At 48.8% G+C, this 25910-nt stretch overlaps 1 protein-coding gene across 1 annotated transcript in view; it reads right to left on the bottom strand.

The window, feature by feature from the left end:
- Positions 1–25910, bottom strand: part of Col15a1 (collagen type XV alpha 1 chain) — a 105800-nt gene that overhangs the window by 46293 nt on the left and 33597 nt on the right. Inside the window, exons 3-11 of the mRNA XM_051187773.1 lie at positions 22460–23007; positions 21083–21157; positions 19105–19185; positions 14860–15004; positions 11668–11777; positions 10135–10269; positions 8520–8672; positions 6499–6762; positions 5977–6105 (exon numbers count right to left, since the gene is read on the bottom strand). Coding sequence (XP_051043730.1) covers positions 5977–6105; positions 6499–6762; positions 8520–8672; positions 10135–10269; positions 11668–11777; positions 14860–15004; positions 19105–19185; positions 21083–21157; positions 22460–23007 — 1640 coding nt within the window. The remainder of the gene's footprint in view (positions 1–5976; positions 6106–6498; positions 6763–8519; positions 8673–10134; positions 10270–11667; positions 11778–14859; positions 15005–19104; positions 19186–21082; positions 21158–22459; positions 23008–25910) is intronic.

Raw genomic sequence — 25910 nt, 5'->3', positions numbered from 1 at the left:
ATGTTGAATATTTGATCCCCAGTTAGTGGAACCATTTGGGAAGGATTAGGAGGCATGGCCTTGTTGCAGATGTGTCACTGGGGGTTGGCCTTGAGATTTCCAAAGCCCACGTCAGGTCCAGTCTTGATCTCTCTTGATTCCATAATTTGAAGGTCAGATGTAAGCTGTCACACTCTTCTCCAGCACCACACCTGCCTGCCTGTCTGCCACCATGCTTCTTGCCATAATGATAATAGACTAACCCTCTGAAACTGTAAGCAAGCACCCAATTAAATGCCTTCTTTTTTAAGTTGCCTTGGTCATGGTGTTTCCTCCCAGCAATAGAACAGTGTCTAAGACAGGGGTAGTAGTAGAGGTAAGGAGATCCATTAAAGGTTGTTGTTCTCATCTGAGAAGAGGGAGTACCACATCACTAAACCCACAGAGCTTGGGATGGTGAGATGGGAAGCAGGGAGGGATCCCTTGAGGACATTCATGGTTTGTTTCCTGGTGACCAGAGAAATGGGTGTCATTTCTAGAGATAGGAAGCCCAGGAAAAGGAGCAGATCTTGAGCTAGGACCTAGTGAGGACAAACTTCTTGGTCCCTCAGGGTCCAGAAAACATAATAATGTAAGTGAAATATGGAGCTGAACCCTGCAGGGCTCCAGAGCAGAGGAAGCCTGAGGTCTAACTGGAAAGATAGAGTTTGGAGGTCCAGGAAGTCCCCCTCCCTCACAGCATCATCCTAGAGAGACCCACAGGCTCAACGAGGCATCTCCTCCCATTGTCCCTTCTTCTTTGTAGAAACTGCTCACTTTAAGCTCTGAATCCAAACTGAAGAAAGGCATTTTTTCTACAAGAATGGCCCAAGGCATACCCTGTCCCCCTGACCCCTTGTCTCTGCCACTACCACTCCCCTGGTTTGTAGGACTCAGTGGCCCTTTGTTCCTGCCTCGTACTGGTAAGAGAAGGGATATGGCAGGATAAGCTGAACATGCACACACACATTGCATAGACCCTGATGTTGCCTAGGATTCCCTGAGCCCTGGTTTGTGCTCTATCAGAGGCTTGGCATCTGCAACCAGTGACCTGCTCATTCTACCCACCTCAGAAGCCTTTCTGGGTCCTGACTACTCCAAGATCTGTCTTCCTGAAACCATGGGCTTCTCCAGGGAACACCCTCAGTACTACAGCCTGGCATAACTGGTGTTCAGGAAATACCTTTAGATGCCAGAAGTGTCCATGTGGGGAGGAGGGGTGAGGGAGGGGGAAGAGGACGAAGGAGAGAAGGAGAAGGAGGAGGAGGAAAATGAGCCTATGAGATGTCAGCTGCCTAAAGCCTCCAGAGAAATAGCTGTCCTGACAAAGAAGACAAAAGAATGGCTGGGCCAAAGCTAAGGATAGTGGAGAGGTACATCACCAGCGAACCCCGTTTGTGGTTGTTGTGAGGGTTCTTTTTAGGGTTCTCTGCACCCTCAGAGTCCTGCTGCCCCTGAAGTTACCTGAAGTGGCAGAGGTGGGGACAAGGATGACACCTCACCCATAGGCCAATGACTTTCCTAGGGATTGGTTCCCAAGAGAGCTGAAAGCAGAGACCTAGGCCAGAGCAGAGATGGAGAGGGGCAGATATGCTGTCACTTGTGACCAGAGCAGGAGCCCTGGGGAATCACAGTCCTGGTCACCCTGATGTGGGGATAGCTTGCCCAAGCAGTTCTTCCAGAAGGCAAGCTGTTAGCTATGGACCTCAGGCAGCAGTTGCCTAAACACCCCTTCATCCTGGCTACCGGTCCACAAGTATTCCCATCATCACACCAGCTGACAGGTCTCCTGAGATCCTTCAGCTGCTGAGAGACCAACCTGGGCCCAGGGTCCTTGGGAGCTTTTCCTCATCAACTCCTTCCCCAAAGGAAAACCAGGGGCAGGTCATGTGACTCAGAAGGCCCTTGCAAACAGATAGGGAAACTGAGGTCCATAGATGTCAAAGGACTCAGCCAATGGAGTTCCCTGATTTTTAAACACGGTGGGTTTGGCTGACCAACTTCTGGGTCATATCTGAAGATCCTGGCTTGGCTGTAGACAGCACAAGAACTCAAGGCACAAAATCTAGAGACCATGTTCTCACCCCTACTTCCAGGAACTGTGTGATGTGAGCAGTGTCTTAACCTGCTCTGGGCCTCATGTGATAAATAACTGCCCGCAGCTAATTTATTGATCAGGTGTGGTGTGCTAGGCCAAGTTTTCCATGCATGAACTCATTAAATCTTACAACACATCAAGAGGTGGGAACCTTGGCCTTTGCAGGCATATGACACAAGGAGACATAAAGAAACTGGTTGCAAATGAGCAGCAGAGTCAGGCTTGCCTTGCATCCCCTAGACTCTATTGCCTCTGTTATTCAAAATGATTCTGAGAATATTTCAGGGCAGGTGCTCTCTCGACGGCCCTGACTGTGCTTTTAAGCTCTCTACACAGAACTGGGGCATGAGTTTCTGTTCATAGCAGGAGCCTGACACAGGCGCTTGGCAGTGTTCTGTCTTCATGACTTGCATGGCAGGGTGCTGTGCTATGTTCGGTTGTTCATTCCCCTACCCCTCTCTTCCTGCTTATCTTCCTCCTGTGCCTCCTCTTCTGTCTCCCTGCTGCAGAACTCTTCCTCTCCCTCTCTCCTCCTTACACCCCCATCCTCTTCTTAGAGGTTTACCGAAGAATCTGGGCTTAGAGAGAAGTCACAGCAGGTAAGACCAGGTGCTGCACAAGCAGAGGGATCAGACTTTGGGTCCCAGCACCTGCCAACAATCTGGACATCTCTTGTACACCCACAACTGTAGTTTGGGGTACGGTGTGGAGACAGGAGAATTGTTGATAGGGCTTGTCAGCTTCAAGTCTAGTTGAGAATATGGGGAGCTTCGGGTTCAGAGAGAGACCATGCCTCAAAAGAATAGCTAAAGAGAGGTAGAGGATGCCCAGTGCCCTATTCCGGTCTGCATTCATGTGCCTGTGCATACCACCACCCCCATAAATAAAGTGTTTTTTTAAATTCTGTCGCAAGGGCTAGTAATATAGCTCAGTGATAGAAAGCTGGCTTAGCATGTACAAGAATTTATGTTCAATCTCTATCAATACAAACACAAAACAAACACCAGTATATTAACAAAAAAACTACATAAATGCTATAAGTCCCATAGCAAAAAGCAACAAAATGCACAAAGAACCTAGCAGCACCCACAGTCCCATCACTTTGAAGCAACCCTGCTAACATTTAGGGAGTGCCCTTCCTTCTAGGGTATGTATTTCCTAACAGTTAAGGCCACACAACACACTCGAGTTTACAACCATCTTCTTTCACTTACCATGGTATGGTAAGCATTTCCCCGACACTGAGTACAAATAAGAATAATTTTAACAATGTCTAATGTTCCATTATTTGAATAGACTTTAGTCTTCTTTTGCTGGCTAATTAAATCATACCCAAGTTCCTTCTATTGTAGACAGATATTAAGGGTAACATCCTAGTAAACAAAACCCTTTGTGACATATCAAGCTATCTCTATTGAAGAGGATTCTTGGAACCAAATTCCTGGTTGCAGTTGTGCAGTGATTAATTTCTAGTTGTTAATATGCAGCTTTAGGGTTGCTAATATAGGTGGACAGAGTTTCCCAGAAGCAGTTAACACCCTCACCCCTCTCCCCTGCCAGGATAACTGTCCCTTCCAGCCTGACTCCTCAGAACAGACAACTTAAGGATACAAGAGTGATTGGCCCAGTTTCTACAAAACACCAAACAGAAAAAGTAAGGCAGAAGGCAGAGACAAAAAGACACTTGAGAGATGTATTTGTTAGGTCCAAAGGAGACTCTAATCCCCCAAATTCCAAAAGGCAGTTAAATAATGCAGAAATGGGCTCAACCTGGATTGTAGGAGGAGTTCTGGTGGTTAGGTGAAAGGCAGCACTCCCCAGGGACTTATGAAGCTGATTACCCTCTAACTAAAGGAGTCATTTCTCTTGCAATGGACAGAAGGGACATATGGTTACCTGTGGTGCCTGTTAGCATAAAGTGCACGCTGGCCTCCAGGCTCCCTCAGTATCATAACTACCTCTCACACATTTCAAAGTCCATGCTGGTATCCAAACCCTTCTCACCTCCTGGCTACCTTAAACTCCCTCCCTCCAGCTTAAAGGCTTCCCTCCCCACAGCCATTATAACCCTGCTATTCTTTATATATTCTTTCTCCTCCATCTCTCTCATCTATAATAAAAACATTCCCCTTAACCATATCGTGGAATAGTCATGTCATTACTTTATACAATATCAATACATTTAATGTGCAGACTGACAATTCATAGTCAAATAACTTGCAAGAGACATTAAAAAGTCCCATAGGAGAAGAGGGAGGGGAAACTGTGATTGGTTTGTAAAATAAATTTTTAAAAATTATGAAAAGAAAAAAAAAGAGTTAGCCTGAGTATTAGAGAACATGAAGAGGCTGTTTTGTTAGATGGATGATATTGTGATTATAATAAAAACAAAACCAACCAAACAACCTAAAGGTCCCAAATCAATCTACTGGCGATGTACCATGAACTATTTACAAGTTAACTGACTGGGATGCTTAAGGTTTTCCAACAATATTCTGGGCTTCTCCATCTCACCTCAAAGTGGTAAGAGGGAAAATAGCTAAGGCAGATGGGCACAGGTTAGTGATTGTGGGAGGTAACGATGCCATTATGGGTCCCTTTGTGGCGTTTCTAAGTTGTCAATAAGAACAGTTTCAGCCAGGAGCAGGCTCTGCCTGTGCCTGGCATGGCATCACAGGGAGCACAGTGCTAACTTTGCACAGACTGTGTCACAAAGAGCAGAGAGGCAGGGAACAGTGTTAAGGAGCCACAATGCTTGATGAGCTGGGGCATCTCCGGCAGCTGGTGGCTTTTTGTACTAGCTGCCTTGAGGACATATCTCTGGGGAGTGCCAGCCCAAGTCTCACTCATTAGGATTTCAATAGGTTCTGGCCCTGTGGGCTTTGAGCTGCCTGGCTGTGTCTAACATACACTGAGGTTTGAACCCAGAGTCCTCACTCTTCTTTTGCCAGTGATAATGAGGAGACTGGAGCCCTCGCAATCAGGTCATCTCTGGAAGTGATCCCTCGCTTCCTGCCTTTCTGCCAGGCTCAGAGTCTTTCCTTACAACATACTTTGGATATGAGGATGTAGGTAGGAGGGTAACCATGCAAAAGAGCTGCACAGGCCAGAGGGCTCAGGGTGACCCCAGCCCTGTCTCTCAGAAGTAAAAGCTGGCAGGTACCTCTGTCTCATCACAACCCATTGCTCTCACCTAGAATGGAGATCACTCATCCTACAGGAGCCAAGGGTAACTTTAACCACAGAGAAGGGAAGCTGCATGGGAACCAGCCAGCCACCGGAAGATGCTCCTGGGCAAGGGCCATTCAAGAGTCTCATAGGGCTCTCTTGACCTCTGAGCCCCTAAGTGCAGGCCACTGGAGTGTTGCAGCTGAGGAGTCACATGACTGAACCTTGAATTGTGGCTTTCAGAGTGCAACTCTAGTAACTGCCACACTGAGGTGGATGACTTGCAGGAGGTTCTCCTTGAGAACCATCTTGCCAGAAAGAGCAGTTCACTCCCTGATTCACACAGGCCTGAATCTCAGTTGCCTGTTTCTCTGAGACAAGGAACCACCCCTTAGCTGGTGACTGCATATGTATACATAGATGGTTCTGAAAATGTTCTCAACCAGCTCCCTAACTGTCCTGTGCAGACCAGAAGCTGGCTGAAGGTTAGGAGTAGCAGCCCACAGCTCTAGACCCTCAGCTGCAAGGCCCTGGGGTGCTACCCAAACTGTAGTCTCCTAGGGCGCTTCAGGCTAAAGGCCCTCAAATACTGTCTTCACAAATCAAGGTGAGAAACGATCCTGAGAAGGTCAGGGTGGCCTTTCTCCACACTGAAAGATCTGCCAACTGAGTCCAAACTCCCAGGAACTTACCGGAGTGACCTGTCTCTCGGGAGTCACTGTGGGTGTGGGGAGCGGAGGTCCACTGGGGGGTGTACTGTCAGACCCCTCCTTTTCATCTTCCTCTGTGGATACCACCAGGTCTTCTGCATCAGCCGGTGTCTGCAAAGGAGATCAATAAGAGGGGTCATTGTGGCCCCAGCCCTCAAGGCTACAGGATGGGTGTGTCATTTCTGGGATGGCAGTCCAATGTCAAAACACTTACCCACCAGCATCCTCACGCCCAGCTCAGTCACAGAAGTGACTGCTAGAAACCCCTCCTATCTTTGGGACAGTGATCCGTAGGTAAGTTCTTAGAGATAGGAGAGAGCCACCTGGGACCTGGCTCCTTTTGTCACTGTCTTTCTTCCCTCTTCAACTGGAGCTTCCCAAGGTCTCACAACAGAGCCAAAGCTGTGTGTGTGTCTGCAGAGGACCTTAGTGGCTCCTGGCTCAGAGTGCTCAACTTTCTCCCCAGCCCCCAATGAGTCAGAGAGGATGCTAGCTGAGACTTACAGCAGTAAATACTTGCTCGGGAGCCACTGTGGGCGTGAGAGTGGTCTGGGTGTCTGTAGGACTCCTGCTGGCTTGCTCAAGGACCACTGTGGGTGTGAGCGCATTCTGAATGTCTGTAGGGGCCTCACTGGCTTGCTCAAGGACCATTGTGGGTGTGAAGACATCCAGGCTGTCGATGACAGTCCCGCTGGCTTCTTCTTCCTCAAAAGCACCAAGGGGCACTTTGGACACAGCTGGGGTTAGCCATTCTTCACCGTTTGGACCCTGGAACAGAACTGGCATGAGATTATGCCATGTGATGCCCACCCTTTTTTCGGTGGCTGTGCACATGCTACAGAAAGGAAACCACTGGGACCATCAGATCTCAGCAGCTCCTTTCAGGCCTTCCCTGTACTCATCAAGGGAGGTCTGTAACTGAGCTGAGTGTACAGGCCTCTGGGGCTCAGAGTCAGCCCACCTCTGGAATCCATCTAGCTGTTTATTTCTGCTCAGTGTTTATCTGGGCTTAGTTTGCATACTTCCAGTCATGAGGAGCTCATCACCTCTGCAGGCAGCCCTCCTATTTCCATACTGTCCTGCTAGAAATGGAGCCCGGTCCCTGCTTTTCTCCTGCTGTGACACATACATGGTCTTTAAGAAGAAAATGAAGAAGAAAGGAAAGGGAAGGAAAAGGAGACAGTTTGTTCTTTGAACTCATCTGTGTGACTGTCAGGTGGCCTGGAGAATCTGTCACTAGCCTGTGTGGATACAAAAGCAGACCACAGGGCTGCCTGCTTGGTATGTTACAGACAGGAAATCGAGCACACAGAGGGGTTTCTAGGTGGATTGCTGACCTTGGCAGGCCATGCTGTCTTCATGCATTCACTCAGCACCCACCACTTGAAAGGAGCAAAGTGGACCCAAGAAGGGGCTGCTAAGCCCTGTCCCCACCAGGCTCATGATCTAGGGAGCCAGGCATGCACTAGGGATGGAGCTTTTGACCAATACAATTAGGACGAGGTCTCCCAAGGTCTAAGCCCAGGAGCCCTCACAGCTCATGCCAGCACCTTCCCTCCAGGGAAGCAATGTTGGACTGACTCTGAAGAACAAGCAAGAAGGTGAAGAAAGGGTGTGGGGGGAGGCTCTCTGCAGAGAAGAGGAGTGTGGGAAGACTGCAGGGCAAGAAGAAACTGAGGGAGGCTTGAGGTAGGAAGCTGCAGCTCAGGTCAGGAACACAGAAGCCCCAATGTAGCTAAGAAGGCCAGTGACTCTCAAGGGAGCTGGGTCAGTAGGTCAAGGTCAGCAAAGCATCTCAGAAGCAAGGGAACAGCCAGCCAGGCTTCGCCAGAAGGCTACGGAGAGATGTGAGCAATGCCTGGCTGGGGAAGGAGGCTCTTCAGGGCCTATGCTGCCGAATTACAGATTTGGGCAGAAAAGCAACAGGACTCTATTCTCACGGGATATGGGACAGAAGGGAGAGGGAAGATCATTCTGCATGAGGCAGCTGGGATGGGACTGTCCCATTCACATGGGGTGGGAGCCCAGGAGTGACGTGAGGAGGCAGGTTTGAATCTGGTGGGTATAGAATCTTTATGGGATATTACGGGGACAGAGTGATCAATGTCCAGCTGGGGTGTGTGTATCCCGCCTTCTCTAGACTTCAGGCAGCTCAACCTTGTCCTCTACCGTGTCAGACCTGCCTGCCTGCACGCTGTCTCTCTTCTCCTGACAGCCCACAACACCAGCACCTCTTCTCCTCACACACAGGCCACACCCCTGACTCCAGGCCTGGCCTCTGCTTATGGGCACAAATGACACACAGCCCTGAGACTCCTCCTGCTCTGACCACACTGGTCACTCCTCTTTCCCTCCAGACCCTTCTGACCACACGGTCTGAGCCGTATACACAGCAGTCCTGGCAGGCATGTCCCACCTCTGAACTAGCACTGGGCAGAGGTGCTCCCATATACCCACCCCCCACGGCATCTGGGTTTGCTGAGTGTCAGGCTGAGAAGGCTGTTCTAACTTGGCATACTCCTCACCAGAGTGGCCTCTTCTCTTGGCTCCTGGGTTAGCACGGACAGGGTTGGCTCTGCAGTAGACATGGTACCAGCCTCTGTATTCCCAGCAGTGCTGGTGGGCATCTCGCCATCCCCGGACGCTGCGGTTGCTAGGTTTTCTTCACTTTCTGGGTCCTGAATAGGAAGACATCCCAAAAGCCCAGGTTAGTGGGCCACCAGTTTGATCCATGTCTGTGGCTTTAGAGGGCAGATAGCCAAGGCCCCTTTTGTACCTGTGTCCCCCCCCACCCTCCCTCACCTTCACAGCATTGGCACAGTTAAGACCTGTCCTTTGTCACTGCCCTCACTGGTCTACAACTGCCAATCACCCAACTGATTGCTTCCTGCCTCCTGCTCCCCTAGCTCAGTATTTCCATCATTTAAAGTTGCCCTCACCAATGCCACTCAGAGTAGTGCTTACAAAATCAATGGGTGCTCTTCAGCCTCTCACTCATTGGAACTTTTGAAAAGATCTGACATGTTCCTGGCCACCCCTGGATTCAGCCTCCCATTTCTGTGTATGCAGGCCAGCTTCTTCCACCCTGTCTCCACTGAGAAGCTAGGTGATCTTTCTAGAATTCTAATCCTGTTAAGATCTGTTCACCATGTCCTGTGCTTCAGTGGCTGCCACTTCACCAGCTGCTGTCAAGGTATCCCAGCAGAAGTCTCCATGCCCTGGGCTTCTCTGGTCCTATCTTCTCATCTTCAGCTTACAGCTGACACCAAGGAACCCTGCTGACTCCACAGACACCCTGTGCTTTGTGGAGACATTTTGCTTATGAGCTAGCAAATAAAGCTTGCCTGAGGATCAGAGTGCAAAGCCATAGAGGCCAGCCGGAGGGGGCGTACACCGTTAATCCCAGCAGCCACATTAGCTAGCCATAGAAGCTTGGAGGTGGTGGTGCATGCATTGAATCCCAGCACTAGAGAGGAATATAAGGCAGGAGTTCAGAGACTCGTTCAGCTTGCAGTCTGCAGATTCCTAGAGACAGAATTGGTCACCTAGTATTCAGTCTCCAGCCATGCTGAGGACAGGATCACTCCAGCCTTGGTAGTGACTGGCTGTTTTGCTTTTCTGATCTTCAGCTTGAACCCCAATATCTGTCTCTGGGTTTTTATCATTTGTGTTACAGTATATTTCCAGTTCCTTGTGGTCTCTGAGAATTTGCTCCTCTGGCCCCCACATGTAACATCTATCTATCTATCTATCTATCTATCTATCTATCTATCTATCTATCTATCTATCTATCCCATCTGCTTGGCGTTTTTTCTCAAACTCCCAGGCTCACCTTTTTCATCTCTGACCTGCAAGATCACTCCTAGAGTATTTTGGGAGTCCTTTGTCCCTTGGTCCCTGTGTCTTGGGAACTCAGCCTATCCTAATGACCATCAGCCCTGGCAAGCAGGACCAGTGACTGGTGCGGCACGGCTCTCTGCAAACCTCACAGTGAGTGAATACCCCTGAGCCAGTTGCTACTGCCCACTTGGGCTCACCCACATAGTGCTGCAACTCTGCATTTTGCATGCAGAAGGCTAGTATCTGCTTCTGCCCAGGACAACACTTAGCAGAAGTGAAATGTGTGCTCAAGCTACTCACCTGTGTGGCCTCTTCCCTGGAGCTTTGGGTGGACACGGCCAGGGCGGGGCTTTCAGTAGGCACACTGCTTATCTCTGCTTCCAGGGTAGTGGTGACAGGTACCGGGGCCTCCTCAGTTGCTGTTGCTGATAACACCTAGAAATAAGGACATGGTGAGAGACCTGCCATTGGTCCCTTAGCTCTGATCCACAAGCCCGCGGCTGGAGAGAGCTGAGTGTCTGGGCTACTGCATGTCCCCTGGCATCTGACATCCCTGCAGTCCCCTGACCTAAGGCACATCCATATTTATGCCTTCACCCCCAGTCTCAGAATAATCCTTGACTTGAAAAAGCTAAGAGATAGGGAACATCTCTGAGGCACTGATGTCTCACATTTCATGCTAACATCTGTTAGCAGACCCTGTGACCACAGGCCATTGCATCTTGAGTCAGCTGGCTTCAGCCCTTGACATTCTGTCTAGACACACAGATCTCCTATGACCACCCCTGTACATCCATCCACACATAAGGATAATGACATAGCTCTCCATGGTGGTTCAGCCATGTGCAGGCAGCACTTTGTCCCCCTCAGCCTACTCCAGCCCTAATGCCTTTCTCTCTTTGTAATTTAGTTTCCTATGGGCAAAGAAAAGATTTCTATAAAGTCCCACAACAGATGGAGAAATACAGCAGCTATGGCTGCAGGTGTCATAAAAATGACAGTGCACACCTTTAAACCCAACACTCAGGAGGCAGAGGCAGGCAGATTTATGTGAGTTTGAAGCTAGCCTGGTCTCTATATATAGTGAGTTTCAGACTAGCCAGAATTCAAGGTGAGTCCCTGTTTCAAAACAAATAGGTGGGGAGGATATGTTTGTGTGTGTGTGTGTGTGTGTGTTTGCTGGGGTGGGCATGGGTGCATATGTACATGTGGGCACATTCACACATGCCCGAGTCTGTGGAGACCAGACATCAATATTGGTTGTCTTCTCCCATGGCTCTTGACCTTAATTTTGAGACAATGTCACTAAATCTGGAGCCTGCCATTTCAGCTAGACTGAATGGCTACCAAGCTCCTAGGGTCCTCTATCTGTCCCCCTGCCACCCATACTGGGTTTACAGATGTTCATCCCTGCATACTAGGGATCCAAACTCTGGTCTTCACACTTGTGTATAACTCTGGAGTTGGGAAGTTGTGATGCTACCAAATCAAGCACTTCTCAAACTGGCTTTGTAGATATGAAAGACAACTGCCAAGAATAGTGTGGACACACCCACAGTTAACAATGTTTTGTCCTGAAGGGACTGTGGTCTTCATAAGGACCCAGTGCAAGGTGGTCACCAAGATGGACCCAGTATCCATCACAAAGCATGGGTGAAGACAAACTGGGGTTGATTCTCCTCCTCATATGCTGGTGTACCCCTGAAGCTTGGCCACTGTGCTTCCTCCTTACCATGGGGACACTGGTCCTAGGTAACATTCAGTCATCATCAAATTGAAATAAGCAAACAAGGCCCCTATTGAGCCATCATATCAAACTTATCACTCACTCACCTGACCATCAGTGACATTCAACAAGGCCCCATCCCCTGAACCACCTTCAGTACTGGGGTCCGCATCCACAGCATTGACCTCTAGTGTGTCATTCAGAATCTCACCAGACCCTACAGGAAGTAAAAATTGTGATATCAAAATCCACATTTTACAATCTTGGAAGAGAACAAGGCCACTCCTTACCTAGCAACTTGGGAAGATATCTATGATTCCATATGCCGTGTCAAGAAAGAGGGGCCATTCTAGAGAACAAGGCAAGGCCCTAGGGCTTGGTGGCATAATGGGCTCTGGCACTGCCTGCTGCCTGGAATCCTGCTTTGCCACTAACCAGAATATGACTCAGGGCAAATGTTTAACCTGTGCCTCAACGTCCTTCATCTACAAGTAGAGATCATGATTCCCACCTCATTGAGTAGAAATTACATTGAGGATTATGCATCATTTGACCTAGCTCATATGGGGGAAAGTCTTGGGGACAACACCTGGCACATAGCACATAGCAAGTAACTCACAAATATGCATACGTATTATTTGTCTAGACATCTACATATTGATGTATATACACAGCAAATCACAGTGCTGAACACTGGCTCTTTCCAGATTATAGGAATGGAAAAAGAAGGGGAGATTATTTTTATTTTTGTTGTTGTCATTATTGTTCCTACAACTCTATATTGATTGAACTGTTACCACATGCACACCTGTGGGAAGGGCTTCAAAAGACAAATAGAATCCTAAAGCAAAGAAAAGATTCCACTAAAATGAATACATGCCTTTTATCCTTCTAGCCAAATTCTCTTTTCTTTAGGAACCATTCTACCCTCTTTCCAGACCAGAATTCCACAGTCCCAGCTTCCTCCATAATACCACAAGGCAGGTATCTTGCTCTAATCACAACTTTAAAATCATTGTTATATTAATTATTAGTACAAATTAGTAGCAGTGTTGAAGACTGAGCCTAAGAACTCATGCAAGCTATGTAAGTACTATTTCTGAATGTATCTTTGGCTCTCTCACGAAAGCTCGGTTAAGTACTGTGTCACTTATATGTAGCTCCAGCCTTTTCTTATATCTTTATTTTGAGGAAGGGTCCCACTCGGTTGCCCAGGCTGGCTTTGATCTTGTTCTGTAGCCTAAGCAGGTCTTGGACTTATGTATTTTTGCTGCAGTCTCCTAATTGGCTGGGATTACAGGCTTGTGCTACCAGGCCTCTCATAATTATCCCCCTTCTGCAGAGGAGTAAAGGTGTGGGGAGAGTAGTGGTTAGGAGGGGCTTTGTAAGCCAGACAGCTTGTCTTCAGGCCAGAGTTTCTCCATACATGTAGCAGTTACATATGCCCTAATGTCTCCAGCAGATTCTGTGTGGTTTCCGTTTTTCTCCACAGAACTCCAGGAGTGGTCTGACATTGGCCTGTGTCTGAGTCCTCCCTCCTCTAACCACCAGGGGGTGCTGTGTAAGCAGCTACTGGCCCCCAGTGTCACCCTGGATGGAGCTGGGGCAGGTGTCCTCAGAAAGCATGGCATACACGTGCCTCAAATACTGGAGAGATTTTCCCATGCAGAATGGCACTTGGAGTACAGGCTCTCTTCTCTCCATCAACTGGACTGTCTATTCATTGAGAAAAGGAACACTTGGACCAGTTCTGGAGTTCCCTTTGGCCTTCTGTCCACTAGTTGAAGAGTAAAGCTGCTCCTGGGTACAGGTGAAAGACTCCACTCAGATCCTGCCTTCTTAGACTGGAAGAGATATCCTGCCCATTGCCCTACTCAGAGGCCCCAATCTACCCAACAGTATCTATTATCAATAACACTTCTGTGTTGCCAGGAACATAGAGACCACAGGGAGCCCACCTTCTCATTCACCAGGAGCAAGAACAATTACGTCCCCAAGGGGGGGTTAAGAAAGTTTGCAATGCCCCAGATCCATAGCAAATAGACAGCCGAGTAGGGCTTCCTTCAAAGCTGTGTCAAGCTCCTCCTATGCCCCCTCCCGGGTGTAGCTTCCCACTGCCACATCATCAAGACTAACTTTATTAAATTATTTATAATCTCCCTGTCTAGTATTCTCTGTATCTTACCCACAGACTCCCCAAGTTCAGTTTTTAAAATAACACTAATTAGCAAATGGCAGAGGCAAAGAGAACAAGGGTAACTATTACTGTAAATGACATTTGAGACCCAGAAGTTTAACAGAATCAAAACCATCTGCAATCCTACCACACGTTGTTATGTTGAACCAAATCGGTGATGTATTCCACACACCTGCAAATAATATGTATTCAAAGTAGCAGTTTTGAAATCTACTCTTAACGGCGAAGACTCCATTATAATGCCCATAACCCATTAGGTCATCCCCATCACATAGATGAAGGACACTGACTTTGCTTAACCAATCCCTGCTACGGGCACTTTGGGTGAATATTGCTGCTAGAAATGACCTCGCTCTTACATCTCAGAGCTCTGGTCTTGGCTGAAGCTGGAGTCACAAATGACCACTCTCTGGGAAAGTGTGTTTTCAGGTCTTGGGTGCGTGCCAATCTGCTGCTTTGGGGGAATCACAAGTGTTCTCCGGGCTTTTGCACCCTGGTGTGGTGGCAGACGCAGAGGAACAGCAGGTGGGGCCCTATGTATGGCCTGCTCTCCTCTTCAGGTCACCATTGGCCTGCTGGGTGACCATGCCAGTCTCTGGCCATCAGTTAGCTGACCAGATCCTCTGAGACCCAGAGAGCTTGTAGCAGAAGTCAAAACAAGTGAGGATTCTGAGACGAGGCTTTGAGCTTGCAGAAACATTGCCTGTCCCCCTTTTAAGGGTTGGCTTTTCCCACCTTAAAATTGCAGCTAGCCATATTGACTAGAAGGCATGCTGCTGGGCCTGGAGAAGAACAGACACACTTGGCACACAGCAGGTACTCAGCAGCAATGGTTGTTAAACTTTCCTGTAGGGGGAGCAGAGGCGGGGCCTGAAAGCTAAAGGCTCAGACTTTGGAGAGCAAGTGCCAGCTCTGCCGCTCAGGCCACGTGGTCTTGGCTAAGTTCTCTGTTACTTGATTCCCCTATCCTGTGTTTAAGAGGAGTGGCTGTCATTCTTTCCTTGAAGGGTGAAGGAAGGATGGTGAGGTGAGTCCTGTATGTTGTACGCATAGTGATCACTCCATGGCAGACCACCACTCTCATGGGTATGCCAGGACTTGCCTTGCTCAGGGCTGCCATGCCCAATGATGCTCAAGTTGGTTTCTGGGGATCCTTCTGGCACAGGTTCACCAGAAAGCTCTGTGTCTTCAGCAGGAGAGGATGAAGTAGGAGGTGTGCTTATGGGAGCAACGTGTACTTCTTTAGGCTGAAGAGAGAAAAAATGAAATTTACTTTAGAAAGAATCCTTCAAGTTAAAAAAAAAAAGGGATTTACCTAACAGTGAATCAGAAAAAAAAAATATGGAAAGTGATTTATCTACAGAATCCTGAATAATCCTGAATGCCTACACTGGCTGTGTCTCTGGGCAGCATCATACCTCCCAGGCCTGAAAGAGGTACGTATATGCTGGGTGTTTGGAGAGATATTGTTGACCTCAGACTAAGGTCTCTAAGCTTGGAGACCACACTTCTGTAATGTCTGAGTTCCAGGCTAGCACAGAGCAGAGGTTGGATTTAGGAATGGGTGAGAAGTTGTATCAGTGAGTCAGGCTGCATGAGTAACACCCTGCAAATCCAGCCCCAGAGCAGCATGGTGGACAAGGCTCTGACAATGATGGATGTGTCGGCTTCCTTCCATGGAAGAACTATCATATAGCTTCCCAAAGCCAGGCTGGTCTTAATGAGTCTTACCAACCAGGGATAAACAAAACCCAATAGCTGGAAATAGAGTAAATTGGAAATCCAGGCAGAAAACGCAATGCCAGTCCTAAATGTCTTTGGATCAACCCTGATGCTAAGAGCATCTGTCTCTTCACTTTCTAAGCTCTGGGTTGCTGAGGAGGATAAAGGGCTGAGTGGAATGATCTAGCATTGAATTTGACTGTGGAAAAGGAACACATCTCTGCTGTGTTAAGACACTAAGGCCTCAGGGCTTGTTTGTCATTGCAGCACTCTGTGTGCATCCAAACAAGAACAGGTTCTTCTCTTAATGCTCGACTCCACTGTGCAAATACCGAACCTTTGGTCCATCATAAATGCTCTCTTCTGGCCTCTGTGGGAACTACACACACATGATGCACATGCATACATGTAGGCAAAATGCCCATACACATAAAATAAAAAGGAATAGATCTATAAAAAGAAAAAGGAATGTTCTACAAATGCATAAAAATGCTTGTGTATTGTCGGTAGTGAAATATCCCATATTACTAGAAAGCTGCAATTGAGATGAATGACTCTGAGCACCAAACCTGAGACACTGCCAATGATTTATTGCAGTGTCATCTCTATGGCAAAGGTGTGAAGGAAGGCTGTAAGGATCAGACCTTGAAGGTGGGCAGAGTTCCAAAGCATAGCATAGAGGGAGTGTTGAAGACAACAGATCTCATCTAGCTGAGCTGGTCCAGAGCCATGGCTGAAGAAAAATTGCAGGTCGGAGACTGTAGAAGCAGCACAATGGTGGATGAATCGAAGAAGACATGGGCTTGCATGCAGGGGCAGTAAAGAGGGTCAAGTAGCTGGAAGAGGCTACAATAGGGATGTTGGGGTCCAGCCCAGGAGGCCTTGGTGGGGCACTGGAAAAGCCCAAAAGGCAGGAGCTAGGCTGAAAGAGTGGGAACCCCCAAAGAAAAGCAGCAAAACCCAGCTACAACTGATCCATCCTGGACACCTTCTTCCCCCGCGAGGTGTAGAGGAGGAGGCTGTTTTCCATGGGTCCCTGATAGAGCTAGGAAAGCCCATGGAAGCCCCAATGTAGCCTCCAGGGTTGCCAATAGCTGGCAGCCAGGGTACTTTGTAAGCTATGTGGGCCTAGGGACAGATTCTTGGAGTGGGTGAGGCTGAGCCTGAAACAGCTTGAGCTGTTACTCAAAGAGATCTCAGTTGAATCCTTGACTGCCTTTTAGCCGAAATCTAACTGTGAATCTTACCAGGCCACCATAGCCACCAGGGCCCTGCTCTGGGGAAAGCTGAGACTCCAAGGATTTGACTGGGGAGAAAGCAAGGCATCGTCTCACCTTGAGGACACACAACTGCTGACTTCAGAGGTGACATGGGAGAGGAACCAAGTGTGGGCTGTGACCATGTAGAAATATCTAAAGGCTTCAGCACATTTTCAGGGTATTGTGGAAGATAGTTTTTGTATTGTTTTGTCTTTTGCCGACCCTCACAGTCACAATGAGATGTACTCATTCCACAGATAGGTTCCTGCGGACCCACTGAGTGTCAGGTTGGTAGCTGAGCCCTGGGGCTAGAGAAAGGAATAAAGAATACATTGTGCCTACCCTCCCCACAGCCAGATCACAGAGGGGCACTGACCAGACCCCAGCAGCTGATTTCAGAGGGACAAAGGATAGCAGAAGCAAGGGCCAAGCTAGGGAGGGGGCATGGCAGGAGAGGCCTCACTGGGAAGGATTTGGCCTGGATCCTGAGGTGGGTAGGAATTTGCCAGAAGGAAGGAAGGGTGGGGGTGAGGGTTCCAGGCAAACAGAACTGCACAGGGCTGTTGGGAGGAAGTCCCAGATGGTATGTCTGGGAAGCAGAGAGCCCTTAGGTGTGGCTGGAAGAAGGCCTGGCTGTGGCTGGGAATCACCCACAGAGATCTCTGCCAATGTGGATTCTTGTTCTTCACTCCAGACACATTGAATATCCAGGGAAGCCACCCCAGAGGCTCCATATTAAAGACCTCTGTCAGTCCCACACAGCTGGGCACAGCATAGCCATGTTAACGCTAGCTAACTCAGCCGAAGATAGGATATGTTTTCTGTAAATGCAAAGGTATGTGAGCGGCAGCCGACTGGGCAGGAGAGACAGGCAAAGAATGGCAAAGATGCTGACCCTAAATGGGAAGCAGGGACAGGGAAGGCTGGCAGGCTGCCTCTAGTTCAATTTGCTTGTTAGGGCCTGTGTCCTGCAGAGTGGCAAGCTACAAAGGTTGGGCATGGGGAAGTGAGATTCTGACTAAAAAAGAGACCAGACAGAGAGAGGAAGGCCTGTCTGAGACCAAGAGGGGAAATTCCCTGTGCTGGAGGGGTAACTGCCAAGAGTCACAAAGCCCTTCAGGGTGGGGTGGCCAAGAGCACTCTGGATCCACAGCCCAATATCCGTCTCTGTCACTTTCAGGCTGGGTGGCCTCAACAACATGATTGTTCCATGCCTGGTCCTATAGAATAGACCTCAGAAGCCCTTCCTGAGGTGACACTAAAGGCAGAGCAGCAAAGTCTCAAGAGTGAGCCACCTGTGCAGGTATAAGGACATCAGCAGAAGTACAGAAGGACCCTGAGAATGGTATCTGGCGCGTGGATGTTGGGGACCAGCTGCTTTGGGACCAACAGGGCTGGGCCTAGGGGAATTCTCTTAGAGCAGAGGGTAGCCATGGTGGTTTGGTATAACAAGACACCGAGAAGCAGGTGTGTTGGGATGGGGGTGGGGGTTGGGAGGACAGGGAACTCACAGTATCCTGCATTGAGTCTGGCCCTGTGCTCCCTGGCCCCTTGGAATAACTCGCCAACCAGTTTGTAACACAAGCCTTCACCCATTACTGCTGTGTGCCAAGGACTACTTGTGTGTTTGGACCAGGCCATTTGTCCACCTGTCATACTAACACATGGAGCAGGCATGTCCCATGCTAATGAGGGAAGCTGTCTTGGAAAGGACAGTTCTCTTGCTGAAGGCTAGTAGGCAGGGGCACAAGGCTAAGACCTAGTCTGCGCAGGCCTTGGATGTACAGCACTTCTCCCAAGTCCTTGAGAACTTGAAGAAGGAAGGAGCAGGCTGTCCTAGAGACTCCAAGTGCACCATACCACCAGCCACTTTTCTTCTGTAACTTCTTCAGGTCCTCAGAGATCTATGCCACACCCTCTCTGGGCTGGTGTTGTCCCTCCCTCAACACACACATCAGTCCCTACACCTGCACTGCTGTTGTCATGGTGTGCTTATGTGGACTTGACCCACAAACTAGAGTTATCTGAAAGGAGGGAAACTCAGCTGAGAAGATGCTTCCATAAGATCTGGCTGTAGGGCATTTTTCTTACTTAGTGATTGATGGAGAAGGGACCAGCCCATTGTGGGCGGTGCCCTCTCTGGGCTGGTGGTCCTGGCTGAGGAAGATCTCCAAGGCCCAGAGTATGTCCGCCTTTGCACACCTTTCATAGCCATACCTGCGGTGGCGTGGCCCTTGGTAATTGGTATGTTTGCTTGGGTGGGTGTGAGGTTGCAAAGGACCCTCTTGATCCTCCCCCCTCCCCAGAGGATCTGGTTATTTAGCCTCACACGTCTGACAACGTCCTGGAACAGTTAATCCACTTACTGGGGCTTGAGTGTAGGTGACAGCTTCCATGATCTCAGCGACTTCATCCATCTCCTGAAGCCCACTGGCTTCTCCAGATGCCTGTGAGGAGGTAAGTCATGGCATACACTGTAAGGAGTCTTTCTTTGTCCCTCCAGCCCCCAAATAATGACAGAGAGACTTAATTAATTATGGAATTTCCATCTTAGCTTAGGCTTCTTCCACTAGCTCTTATAACTTAAATTAACCCATTTATTTTAATCTATGTTCCAATGTGTTGCTTGTTACTTCATCTCTCCGTACTGCTCAGAATACTTCCTCCATGTCTCACTGGCTGCTCTGCCTTCTTCTTCTAGAGCTCTCTCTGTCTCCAGAAGTCCCACCTATACCTCTGCCTAGCTATTGGCTGTTCAGGTTTTCATTACACCAATCACAGCGAAACTTTTTCACACAGTTTACAAATACCCCACAACACACAAAGCAGGAGAGCAGGTCACACAGCACTGGGGTACTTGGAAAGGTCAGAGACTGACATGCAGACTCTGGTGGAGGACCTGTGTGTGCATGTGTGTACATTTCCATGTGCATATTTGTGTGTAGTTGTATACATGTATGTACATGGGTATGATTGCATCTGTGTGCATACATATGTGTGTAGCGTGCATGTATGTACGTGTATATGTATGTGGACACATATTTGCATGTGTGTACATGTTTGTGTGGTATACACAAACACAGTGTGTATGTGTGTGTGCATATATGTACACATGGGCATCAGAGGCAGGGTGGGAAATGCCATATGCACTGTTGGTTACTCTATTTCCATCCACTCTGTCATCACTACTGTCCTTGTTACTTCACCTTCCAACCATGCCCAGGCTCCCTTTGTTCCCGTTTTGTGTGTGGTGCTCATGGGAATACATTCCGGGAGTACTCATGCAAAGTGGCTTCCTGGTATTGCCTAACCTTCACCGCTGGCCCCCTGGGTCAGCCCAGGAGCCTGTGCTGTGACTCTGCAGTGGATCCTGTGTTCTGGGACCTCTGGGCTGTTTATACTTCAACATGAATGCAGAGCAGAGACACGTATGCAACAACTCCCTTATTCCCTCTGCTGGCTCCCCATGAACGTCACAGACCCAGGAGACAGTCAAACAGGCCCCGTGCCCCCACTGGTAAAATGATTTCTTTCTTTAACACTAAACTGATGAAATTGGCTTCCAGTTTGTTCAGATGCCAACATCACTTAAAGAGCAACAGTCACAGGAAACACCACTCTGCCTGCATCTGGCTTTGGCGAGATACTCAGGTCTGCCTGGAAGGCCCTTCATTCAGCACCCCTGCCTGACTGGCTTCCGCTCCTCCTCCTGCCCCTCCCTCCAGCTCTCTGACCTGCTGAATTGGTCGGAGACTCTGTCACTAAGTTGTGTCTGGAAGTGTGTGTCAGATGATAGAGGAGGGGATAGCTCTGAAAGCAGATCCCCTTATCCCCAGCAAACACCCAGGACTGTCACAACCAGCAAATCCCGGAGGAAGGAAGAAAGGAAGGAAGGGAAGAAGGAAGGAAGGAAGAAAGGAACCATCTTTCCTCCCTGGCCCCCACCCCACCCCCAACTTAGGAATTGATTCACTTGCCAAGCATAAAAGGAACCTAAATTTAGGTTCATTTTTATAGGGCTTTACACCCAGAATATCTTAGCATTTTAACTCTGATTTTAGAATCCTGACACCCTTCTTGGCAGGAAGGCTGGAAACCAGGCCATTGACTGCCACAGCCACAGGAACACCTCATAAGACACACAGCCCCCATTCCAAGGAACCGGCTGAAGAGCTTTAAAAAGTGAAAGAAAGCCAAAAGCCCAAAATAGGACTCAGGCAGTGCTGGCCATGATGAGAGGCTTTCAGGATGCCTGACTCTGACGAAGAGTGGCTGGGCACCCAGCCTTTTCCTGGCTGACTGGGAGATGAGGGTACAGATGCTGGGGGTTAGGCAGAGGCTTACCGAGGACTCTTGGGCTTCACACAGCTCCTCGGGGGTCCTGGGGTCAGTGTAGATAGTTAGCTGCTGTATGGAGCCCTGGGAAAGAGAGAGATAAGAGGCATGGGTTACAGGTCTATATCACAATGCCCAAGGAAGATGGGAGTGCTCAGAGGGAGAACCCTGAAAGGGGCAAAGGCCAGGCTTGTCTGTACAGGTAACAGGAATGCTGGTCACACCCCACCCAAACCCTCCGTCCATTCAGGGGACTCTCCTTGTTTGCTCCCATTGTATATGGACTCCCTTAGCATGTGTTCAGAATATGGACAGCCACAATAGCCTAACATCTCCAGGGTCCTGCAGGTCAGCAGCAGACCCTGACATGTGTCTTCTCTCCCCTTCAAAACTCAAGATTTGCTAGACGTTCTTGTCACATGGAGAGCTACCAGCAGCCTCCCCATCCCACTCCCACGGGCTCTCTGGATCTGGTGCTCACTCTTCAAAGGCCAGCAGTGCCAGCAGGTATAATGTGTGCAGTGTACAGGGGCCTCAGCATCCACACTGAGCAACAAGAAATTCAATTTCTGCCCTCTAGTGGTGTCTTCCTTTTTTCTTTTTTGTTGGTTGGTTGGTTGGTGGTTTTGGTTTTCTGATTGTGTGTGTGTGTGTGTGAGAGAGAGAGAGAGAGAGACAGAGACAGAGACAGAGACACAGAGAGAGACAGAGACACAGAGAGACAGAGACACAGAGACAGAGAGACAGAGACACAGAGACAGAGACACAGACACAGAGACACAGAGACACAGAGACAGAGGGGGAGTATCTATGTAGCTCTGGTTGTCCTGAAGTCATTATGTAGACCCGGCAGGTCTCAAACTCACAGAGTTTGGAGTGCTGAGATTAAAGGTGTGTACCACCATGCTCAATTTTGAGAAAGAACCTCAATCTGTAGGCTAACCCGAAAATCACTCTGTAGCTCAGGCTGGCCTAGAACTTATGACTCACTGCACTCTGAGTCCTGGGATTTCAGGAATGACCCAGGCCTCTTGTCTTCCTTAGTGTGTCAGATAGGGGCATCCCGGCACAATATACACATGCATTAAATGAAAAACTTTAGAATTTATTGGACAGAAGCCCGTTCTGGTAGTAATGGTGGTCCTTCCAGTTTCTTTGTTTTAGGATGCACTGTCCAAAAGAAGAAAGAGAAGCTACTTCTCATTCCAACCATTCAGGGCATCCATCTTTATGAAAATTATTGCAGCACAATTGCCATCCACATCTAGAGATGAAATCATCTGAGTAGCAAGCTGGACTCTCTTTTAGTTATGGTTTTCACTAAACAAAATGCTTCTTACTCATGCCCAAGCTTCTCTGGTCTGCAGGGAGTGTACTGAAACTCACAGTAAATCTCTCCAGCCCCGTGGCTCCTGCGTTGCCTACAAATACCCCAGCACTGGGCTCGAACATCAGAGGCAGGGAAGATCGCTGGAAAATGATATGGCTGTGTTCCTCACAGTCCATGAGAAGGGCCACTTCCTCGCCCTGGACGGTCACAGCAAAACGATTCCACCTGTTGGTCATCACAGGCACTGAAAAGGCAGCAGCTTCACGGGACACTTGGGAGCCTGGTTCGGTGTAGTACAGGATAATCCGCTGGTGGCCATCCTCCACTCCAGAAAGCCGCAGGCCCAGGTAGATGACTTTCTGGAAAGCGTCGGTAACAGCGAAGAGCATACCTCCTTGGGCACCACTGGGCTTCACCACCACACCAATGGCGAAGTCCCTGAAGAAGGTAGGTGGGATGAGGGTCCTGGCTGGGCGACCAACATTGGTACCAGGCCCAAAGCTGTAAGCTGGGAAACCACCATAGCCAGTGACAAAGGACACAGATGAGGGTAATGGAACACCAATGAGCTCTGTGAGGTCCAGATGGTCCTGGGCAGCTGACCCTGTAGGGACAAGGAGAGACCATGATTCCACTACACGGGAACAAGGAGGAAGGAGCCACAAATGCAGCAGGACCTCAAATGAATCCCCGATGATGGGCTTTCTAAACAACAGCCTCCAATAATCAAATGTGATGTGCATCGTACACAAAAACTCATAAATATAACTCAGGAACAGCATTTCAGAAAGCACCACAGTGACTGAATATTCACCAGGCCCTCGACTATTTTCCCCTCCCCTTTAATTATTGTTTTTTCTCTTTTTAAATTAAAACCATGCTGTAAAGACTTACTAATTTATTTGATTACCCACTAATGGGTCATGATCTTCTACAGTTTGGAAAAACATTTACACATCATTTCTAGACTATATAGTGCCCCCCCCCATTAACTTGGAGATTTCTTTCATTCCTTAACAAAGTGGGATCAGATTGTGTCACTTTGTTTTAAATGGGGTCTTCTGTTTACATGCCACAGAGTGTAGGGGGAAAGCAGGCACAAGGGGGGGGGGGTGTTCCCAGCGGTTCAGCACAATTGAACTTTGCTTCATAGTGGTAACCATGCATTAGTAGCAGCCCCAGCAGCCCCAGAAGCCTCACCATCATCCACATCCCAGCTCTCCCTGTACCAGCTACTGCTCTGAGCTCTTTACATGATTAAACTCATTTCTTCCTCCCAAGACCCACCCATGAGGTTAGGTACTGTTATTTCGGTTTATTTCCGAGAAAATCAGGGCCACCAGAAGCTAACAAATTTGCAAGCAAGATTCAAGTGCAGAATTCAATCCTAGAGTCCCTGACCCAAGTGTGTGCTCGTCACCGCACCCTTTGTGGGGTTGACAGACCTCCCTCCACTGCAGTGAACTGAAAAAGAACCCGGGTCTGACCAGTGTCTCCGGACAAAAGTTACAGACTGGTCCAGTGGTCTGCCCACATCCCTGAGCCGATGAGGAAGTGGCAGCACTGAGTGAGAGAGGTAGAGCAGACACATCCAGTGCCACTGAGCCCATGGACAAGACTCCAGAAACAAAAGCTAGAGCCTGAGGATTTGAGCCAGAGGACCCACAATGATGAGTTTCAGGATGGAGCCCTCGCCAGAGGGCAGGACAGATCTCCTAGTGGCCACCTGGGCTAAAGCTAGACCATGGCTAAGATTCTTCCTCTATCACAAGAGGAAGTCAGAGGATGACCCAAATGAATGGCTGAGGCCATTTCTCCTAGTTAGCTTCAACTGGCAATTTGACACAGGCCAGAGTTATCTGACTTCGAATTTCAGTTGAAGATTTCTCCAACAGTGTGGTCTGTGGGAGCATGTTCTTTTCTTCTTCTTCTTCTTCTTCTTCTTCTTCTTCTTCTTCTTCTTCTTCTTCTTCTTCTTCTTCTTCTTCTTCTTCTTCTTCCCTCCCTCCCTTTTACCCTCTCTGCCCTCTCACATGCACCCCAACCACCCTCCCCTCCCATCCCCCCACCCCAATTCCATATGTAGGGCAATGCCATCCAGTTGGGGTCATGTAAATCTGACAGGTCCTGTGAAGTAGGGACTAGGGCTTCTCTCCTGTCTCTAGGTTAAGGCAGTTATCCATCCAAGGGGGATGTGTTCACAAGGTCCTTTTGCGAACCAGGGATACATCCTGGTTCCACTGTCTGAGGTCCCTTAGACTGCTCAGTCCTTCTGGCTGAGACCCATATTCAGGGGGGCCTGAGTTAGTCCCATGCTGGCTTCCCAGCTATCAGTCTGCTGGCCCGTTAGCTCCTCCTTGTTCAGATAAGCTGTCTCTATGTGTTTCTGCAGCCTGGTTTTGTCCTCTCCATCTGCATCTGGGTTCTAGTTCGACTCAGTGTTTATGTATGGGTGTTTGCTCCTGTTTCCAACAGGCATTAGATGAGGGCTCCATAGATAAGTTAATTGTTGATCTCACTCTCCGGGAAGGGTATTTATGGTAGCCTTTCCAAGGAAGCTCAAATTGTTAGTTGGCGGCAGTCTTGTAGGTCTCTGGACCTTTCTTTGAGTTCAATTTTCTCTTCAAACCAATATTGGTTCCCTCTTTTATGCTCTCTCTCTCTCTCTCTCTCTCTCTCTCTCTCTCTCTCTCTCTCTCTCTCTCTCTCTCTCTGTCTTCTATCCCTACCCTGACTCAATCTTCCTAGTCGCACGTGCTTTCCTCTCCTCCCCCTCGCTTTCTCCTCTCTCCATTCACTGCCCCCGCCCTTCCCCTGTGCTGTGGGAGCATGTTCTTCACTTTCAGTTGCCATAGCAGGTGGGCAGCTCACTGTGGGTGGTGTCGACCCAAGGCAGGAGGCCCTGGACTGTGTAAGAAAGCTAGCTGAGCCAAGGTTTGGGAGCCTTTGGTAAGCAGTGCTCCTCTGTGGTTTCTGCTTCCAGTGCCTGCCTTGAGTTCCTGGCCCCACATTCTCCAGCAGTGGATAGTGTCTCGTGTTAGATGTAATGAACCCTTTTCTCCTCCAGTTGCTTTTTGTCTCAATGTTTATTGCAGCAACAGAAACATAAAGTAGACCACCATCTATGCAGCCCCCAGACAAAAGTAGTAGAGACAGGACAAACCTGTTTGCTACATCTACAACAATCGAGGGGTCCCCGTGCTGGGCTGGGGCTGCCTCTGCCCTTGAGCTCCTTGTACAGAGCAGTCACTGCCATTTTTCATCTGTTATATTCCTTTGTCCTCACAGCAGCACTGGGATTCAACTGCTAGATCCCACTTTATGGATGAGGAACTAAGACTTAGGACATGAGATCCTGGCCTGAGGACATCCAGCCAGTGAGGGGGAGGAGATCTACATGTCATAACTAGCCTGACTTCCAGTTGACTCGTTATCATCTGCAAGTTTGATGAGGAGAGGGGTTTCTCCAAGGGTTCCGGATAAGGCTCATCTGGAGAGAGAAATGCC

The sequence above is a fragment of the Phodopus roborovskii genome, unplaced genomic scaffold (assembly GCF_943737965.1).
Source record: "Phodopus roborovskii unplaced genomic scaffold, PHOROB, whole genome shotgun sequence".
Lineage (NCBI taxonomy): Eukaryota > Metazoa > Chordata > Mammalia > Rodentia > Cricetidae > Phodopus > Phodopus roborovskii.
Note: the sequence above shows the minus strand (reverse complement) of the source record. Positions and strands in the feature narration are given on the sequence as shown.